This window comes from Cynara cardunculus, assembly GCF_001531365.2.
Source record: "Cynara cardunculus var. scolymus isolate 2C chromosome LG 7, CcrdV1, whole genome shotgun sequence".
In the NCBI taxonomy this organism is placed as follows: Eukaryota; Viridiplantae; Streptophyta; class Magnoliopsida; order Asterales; family Asteraceae; genus Cynara; species Cynara cardunculus.
Genome location: NC_037534.1, coordinates 7,855,837 through 7,863,259, shown reverse-complemented (window position 1 = coordinate 7,863,259; position 7,423 = coordinate 7,855,837). Strand labels below are relative to the sequence as shown.

The following is a 7,423-nucleotide window of genomic DNA, read 5'->3' as shown; positions in this document are numbered from 1 at the left end:
TATATTTGCATTTTTTCCCCTGGTTGGGCATGTTTTAATGTTTCCGTCGAGGACATCAAAAAGTTTTGGACCGGCCTTGACGATAATTGTAACTATTTTAAGAACTTGATAACCAACTATTATGATAAATGTAGTAATAGATATTTATGAAATTATTCATAATAACAATACATGGTATTCATGATGAATATGTTATAAATAATACATGAAATAGTTGGTTTCCAAATTTTCAAAATATTTATGGTTTTCATCACTGTATTTTAATGATTGCTAATAGATTTTCTTCAAAGAAGTTGGATTCTTTTAACAATACAAATAAAAGTTGTTATATCACTTGTAATAAATGATGTGATGACGCGAGTTTCATTTACAAAAATGTATGCTTGTATCACACTCATCAATATTGTGTCTTTTGGCTGGTAAAACTAATATATCTCACCTAAAAGTATGGTTAAGAAACAGTAAAATGGGTTGTCGGAACCATAGTAGTTAAAAGTGTGTGTGAGGCACGCTTAAACCCTAATATCATCCATATCTTTGTAATTCATTTATGCTTTCAATTGTGTCACCTCAGCTTTTGCAATTATCATTTATACACGTACAATTCATCTGCTTTTCAAAAGTGGTTCCTACTACAACATTTACTAATTTCATTATAAGTTATTATATATATTCTAATTATATTTTATTAAATTATATCAAAACACAATATAGAAAGAAAAAAAAGATTATATTAATCATTGTTTTCTCCTCCTTCAAATTGACTCTAAATCTCTTCAACCAAATCCTTTTATAGTTGATTGTTGTGAACCTTGTTATTATGATTACATTAACCATTATTATAATTGTGTTTATATTTTATTTAAAAAATAAAATATATGCTTTGTATAAAAAAAATTAGTTTATTTAAATTTAATAAAAAAAGAATTGGAAAGAGATGCTGACATGGCTTGCAAAGCCAATTGCAACAATCGCTATTGGCAACCGTACGTGAAAGCAAAAGTGAAATGCAATTGAAAGTGAAAGTGGTATTGTGATACATGTGTGGATGCTCTAAAAGCTTACAAGGCTCAAAGTCTTGAGCTTTTTTAAAGCCTGAGTCGAGGTTCATTAAGGCGCTGCCCTTGGCTGAGATGCCTTGTTGGCCCAGGTGTGTCTTATAACGAATCATTAAATATCTAGTAAAACCCTGATATTAAATAATTTTTCTTATCTTCTCATCTCTTAGACTTCTGAAAAAAGAGTTACTAAATAGATGATATTAATTAAACCCTAACACTAAATACCTGATCCTTAGGACTTCAACTCTTCAAGCCTCCTCTATATATACCTATCCCTTAAAACTCCTTCCTCATGGCTCACACTTTAAACCCTCCAAGTATTGTCGGTTTCTACATTGGAGGCTCACGCCTAGGCCTCGGGAACCCTTTACGTCTAAGTGAGCCTTGAGCCTTTTAACAACTTTTGGGTGGAACCAAAAATGTATTATTTTAAAATGGGTAAAAGAAACACCCTCCCCTTTAATAGGAACACAATTGAAAGGAAAATTCTACTGTATAATCCATTTTATGGCATATAAAGATAACCGAACAATATGTTTCCATTCTTTCGAAATGATTCATTCCAACCATGAATCTATCCAATCTAAACAATTATTTTGAAACAAAAACATAACCATGAATCAGTATGTGCTATGATCGCTCTACGATTCCATGTACTGACCAGAGGGCGGGCTTGTTTTTGTCTGTTGAGGACCTGCGAATGTTGATATGCAACCCACATTGATCAAAACAAAACCAAACGAACCAATAAATTCCAAACGAAGTAGGATTTCTGGAAGGTTGCGCAAACCCTACCTCTACCCCAAATTCATCTCATATGATCAATTATGACCCAAAATGATATGTATTGATGCACAAAGATACATAATCACTATTGGCATGCAAAGAAAGAGAGATGGAGAAAAGCAATGCAAGTGCAATTATAACCAGGCTGCAAAAAATTGCAATGAAAAGACCAGCTTGACATGAACAAACTAACAAACAAACAAATGCAATTCTCTCATCGCCTGCTCTGATATCATGGTAAATGGGCTTGGTATAACTTGCCCCGAAAAGTTAACCCAAAGGAGGAGGGTGCCCAAACCACATATATACATATAATACCAATCTTGAGGACAAATACTAGTTGAATAGATAGGATTTACCATGAATTCTTCGCATCTCGATTTCGCGCAATTCTTGGACAAGGGCACAACAACAGCAGCAAAAATGCAAAACAAAGTCATGACAACAACCTCCCTGTGGAAACAGAACATGTGGGAAACAAGTTATACTTTGATTACATGGAAACAAGATTACTAGTAGCAGTGTCCTATTTCACATTTGACTTTATGAATGCAGGAATATAAAGGAGAACAAAGAACGTAACTAAGTTATTTACAGGAATAAACCAAACAAACACAGTATATCCCACTCAAAAGTAGGGGTTTGGGGGAGGGATATACGTAGGCCTGTTCTCCACCCCAACGGGTAGAGCGGTTATTTCCCTGAGTAGAACATGCAAATTACCTTGATGCAAAGCAAGAAAAGAAAAGAGTTGTTTTAAAGATTATTACCCTGATGTTAAAAGTATTCCGAAGCTTCCTTCTGATGCAACAAGTATAGCAACAGCATGACACTATTAGGGAGTAAGCCACCAGCTCATTACAGGCATCTACAGAAGCTGATACAAACACCATTTTTGGCATTAAAGAAGATAATAAAGATAGTCTTGACAGCATATTCCACTTCAATTAAAAAATGATGGCATACAGGAATTACCTAATTGACACTGAAATTAATGGTATTGGTCGAGAAAACAAGTATTGATTTACAAAAACCCTTTGCTATAAGGTATTTTAGTCTCCGATTGAGCTGGAAACATGCTGCTAATCAAGCTACACTTGCTCTAAATGGTTGGAGCTTGTTGAGGCAGTGATTTACCTCCCCCATGATGGTCAGGGGACCGGTGCAATGGGGCCGCTCCAGAGGATGGCGTCTACCTTTTTATTTTGAGAATAACCTGGAAGTAAGGAGTTCTAATCCGACACTTGTGGATTGGGTGCGTCAACTCATCTTGGGGTAGGTTCCCCTAGTCTTCAAAAGAAATTATGTCATTAAGTTCTGCTCCCTTCATCCCAAAATAAATGTCCACAATAAAAAGGACCCACATTCTAGAAATCTGTAATCTTTACACTTTTTACTTGACTAAATGAGAGTAATGAATTTTACCCGAATTTCTACCAAGAACGACCTACCTTCACTATATAATTGTGTTTTGTACTACTACCTCATTGGGTATATTGACTAAAGAAGTCCATGGCCCCCGTATTTATTAGCACATATGAATAGAACATTAATAGAATATTACATTAAAGTTCATATTCAAATGAAAAGGGAAGGCTCAAAGGTGCCAATTTGAATCGATAAGTATACAATCTTACTCATGTGCCTGTTTGTTGCCACAGTAGCAATCTTTGAGAGTGTTCCACAAGGAAATAAGAAGGTTTTTAAACCTGCACAAATACGATACAACTTTCTTAGTGCAAATTACTATAACCAATGAGATTTAAAATGGCTAACAGCTTTAAAATTTGTAATAAGTGCATATTTGGCAGCAAAGAAGGCCACAATATCATATAACAAGGAGAGAAGGAAAGATATAGAGAATACCAGCGATAATTTGTTCTAAATTGTTTACTTAGAACTTGAATCGTCTGGGTCTCACATTGTTGGAGTCCCACATCGTCTGGAGTTGGATCAGTGCTCCTAATATATGTTGGAACCTATCCTTCTCTTCTAAAGGGCTCTTTTGGAGAGTAATCTAATCACATATTCTCACACGGTATCGGCGCCAAGATCTACCACTCTAAAGACTCGACATTCTGGGACAATTTGTGCCTGTCTACTCAACACTCTGGGACAATATGTACCTGTCTAGCCTCTGTTGGAAGGGGCATATTGGAGTCTCACACCAGCTAAACTTGGACCATTTCTCCTTAATATATGTCGGAACCTCTGTTCTCTTCTCAAGGGATCTTTTGAAGCATAATCTAATGGGGTTTCACATATTTTCACACACACACACACACATTTATAGACGGAAGTTCCACTAGGATCCTAAAATTGATTAGGAACCCGGGAGCCGCTCACAAAGCGTATAAAACTCCAAGTGTAAAAGAAGTAGAAAGGCAGGCATTCATACAAATGGAAAATCAGATCAAGTGAAAAGGTTGTGCTGAAAAACATACACATCATAGGCTCTGAACAACAGCCAAGTAGATCCGAATGCCATTCTTCATGTCGATGAGATTCGAGCAAATCTTGCCTGGATGAAGTGGAAGAAATGCTTCTGCATTTGTTCTCTATTATTACCACTTCCTTTCAAGAAATATAAATTTTTAGATCAACTTATATGCACACAAGATACCAACCTTAAAGCTGAATGAGCATTCATTGGCAGATTGTTATTATCTTCCTGTCCTTTGTTGCTGCTGAGATATGGATAGTATGACACATCCTTCTCAAATTGAGAATCTGAAGCAAAAACATCTGCTATTTCCATCAGACGTTGAATCATTTCACATTGGCCAACATCTAAATAGGATTGTGAATGTTGTAGTTCCAGATGAAGCTTTTCATTTTCTTTCTTGATAACCTCGTTAAAAGGCAAGTCTGGGTAGCTAAAAGATAGTGATTTTCTCAAAACAACAGCATCTGTTTTGGATGGATCAGGGTTCATAATAACATCTTGCACCTTTCTGTCATCATCATCCAATGTGTATTCATGCTGATCCATTTCAATATATTTGAATGTTTCCTGCTTAAAAGATTTTTTTTATTAGTAGTAGAAGAACAAGGCGGTTTATGTGTCCAAGGCGTTATACATGGACATGTTGCACCCAAAGTGTATGATATCCAGTTATTGAAGAAAAAAGTAGCACTACAACAAAATTGGCTTTATAGGATATCAAATATGACTAAATGTCCTAAGTGTATGATATCACAATTGTTTGACCCTATAAACATAAGTCTTATAAAGCAGTCCGTTTAAACATATTTGGTTTCCTATAAAGCCAATATTATTGTAGTGTAGTTAATACAGAAAAAGGCAATGAGGATAAAAATCAAGTCTATACCCTGACTCGAGCATTATCAACAAGCGTAATGAGTGGGATGATCTTCAAGTAACGATCAATCTCCTCTTGTGCCTTTCGGAATTGGTAAACAATGGTCCATCCCATGGCAAGCAAGTACAGATAACTTCGGTCTTGACAACTATTGACCAAAATGTAAGACCTCCTAAGTGCATCCTCAAGTTGCTCCAAAGGCTCTCGTGTCTCTGGATGCTTCTTAAGTTCACTAATTTTAAGCTGTTGTAAAAGATTTCCAATCAACCTTAGATGCATTGCAAATTGCATGCAGTTCTTCTTGTGCAAACGAGCCGTGCTAGCAGCTTTTACAATCATTCCAATTAACCTCACTGCATCAAAGCCAGTTAGCTGGGCCACTTCTGCAATCTCCCCCAAGTGATCCCAAGAAGCAGCCATTGATGATCCTAAACCAAACTAAACTAGCCCAGTATATCTCAACCGAAAGTGGGGTCCAGGTCAGATGTATGCAAACCTAACCTTTGCCCTCAAAAAGTCGAGCTGTTGTTTCCGTGAATAGTAGCCATTGATGATCCACCTTCAACAAACTCCATCTTCCTTATCTTTGTTTGCTTGATAAATACCCATTTTGCATCACGATATCACACCTACTTCAGTTGGAAAATTTTCATATAATTGAATTACCATAAATTGCTTATATCTGTTTATGCAAGCTTCAAAGGATCTTCAAGAATTATGAGATCTTCAACAGTATATTCTGATCAAACTCAGAATTAACTACAAAAAGAAGAAGCATGATTAAGTAAAAGAGTCAAACAAGATCTCACTTCCTTTTATCAAATTAATGGCAAACAAAATTACTAAAAACAACCAAAATACCTAAATCAAACATAAGCTTAACAGTAAAATTTAGCCTGGGTTTCATCATCATAGTTGGCACAAATTGACGCAAGTATGTGAATGTGAATAAGAAGATGACATAAAACTGAAATTGCTTTCTAACCTTTTGTACGTTTTGTTTGAGGGTTTTGGAGTTCCGTGAAGAAGCGTCTTCATCTGCTTGAAACCAACCATTTCAGCAGCCATGCATTTTTCCGGTGGAACAATCGATTAAAGGAATTGGAATTCTTCTTGTTGAAACCTCCCTGTTCTGTTTGTGTTTGTGTTTGTGTTTGTGTTTGAGAGGGATTGGGTGTCTCTTTCGTCCATCCGCTACGTCTACTTGTTCTCTTCCCATATACAGAAGGTACATTACCATCCATGCTTTCTTCTTATTCTCCAGAGATTAATCCATTTTTGAACAAAATGATTATCACTTCAATGATTTTCCAAAGCCCGTTTTCTAAGTCATGTATGATAAAAAGTTGTTTGTATAGATTCAATTGGGTGGGTGTTTGGGATTGCTTTGGAAAACAACTTAATGATTTATAATTGTGGCATCGGTAATAAGTATTTTTGAGTGTTTGGATAAACGGTTTATACCGGTGGCAAATCGGTAATAAAGAAGTTTTTGAAAAAGTTAAACAACTCTAACTTATAATAAGTTGACAAAGACTTTTATAGAAAAATATAACTTGTTTCCAAAGCTCGTTTCCTATGTCATGTATGATTATCACTTCAATGATTTTCATTTGGATTGTGTTTTTTTATTCTTTACATATATAGAAGGAGCGATGAGTAATTTTAGCCCCATAAAATTTTACGCTATAAATTCATTGAATAAGTCATTTTCTATATTATTAAGTCATTACTAAATATTATATATAGCTCACTGAATAAGCTATAAATGTATTAAACTTATTAAATTATTAACAAACAAGTTTTAAATTATCTATTGAAATTTCGAAATCATCTATACTATATAATAAAGCATTTGACAAAAACACATAAAAATCACTTTTTATGTGTAAAATACTGTTTAATAATGCATATTACTTACAACTCAAGATTACAAGAAGATTGTGCGTAAGTACAACTTATTAAAGCTCCATATATGAATTCGTGTAACTAACCGCAGATAATCATACTCAAATACAGGATAAACATCTCATTTTAAATATAAAAAATCTGAAATATAATCAGGATAATCATTGAGTTCTAATAGAATACTTAATTATTATCTTTATAAAATGTTATATTATTAAACCAAAAATAAATTATTTTATTATCAAACTTAAAATTAAATTATAATAAAATAAATAAAAGAAATTACATAAAAAATGAGAACTTTTAAATAGTTGATTTATATTGACATTGATATAGTTTTCTTCA

The 7,423-nt window shown here is 34.4% G+C and overlaps 1 protein-coding gene across 1 annotated transcript; it reads right to left on the bottom strand.

Moving 5' to 3' along the window:
• Positions 1-1,590: 1,590 nt before the first annotated feature.
• Positions 1,591-6,276, bottom strand: LOC112515840 (protein MID1-COMPLEMENTING ACTIVITY 1-like). Its single transcript, XM_025122777.1, has 8 exons — positions 6,156-6,276; positions 5,180-5,929; positions 4,475-4,860; positions 4,292-4,392; positions 3,485-3,556; positions 2,618-2,724; positions 2,207-2,300; positions 1,591-1,755 (listed from the first exon to the last, which is right to left on the bottom strand). Exons 2-8 carry the CDS (start codon positions 5,588-5,590, stop codon positions 1,703-1,705), a joined length of 1,224 nt encoding a protein of 407 aa, XP_024978545.1. The 5' UTR covers positions 5,591-5,929; positions 6,156-6,276; the 3' UTR covers positions 1,591-1,702.
• Between the last annotated feature and the right edge of the window lie 1,147 nt (positions 6,277-7,423).

Coding starts and splice junctions, on each gene's coding strand:
- LOC112515840 (XM_025122777.1), bottom strand. CDS start 5,590: ATGGCTGCTTCTTGGGATCACTTGGGGGAGATTGCAGAAGTGGCCCAG. Junction 2,725..3,484: donor GGCAACAAACAGGCACATGA/GTAAGATTGTAT, acceptor TGTTTGTATCAG/CTTCTGTAGATGCCTGTAAT. Junction 1,756..2,206: donor CGAGATGCGAAGAATTCATG/GTAAATCCTATC, acceptor CAACATTCGCAG/GTCCTCAACAGACAAAAACA.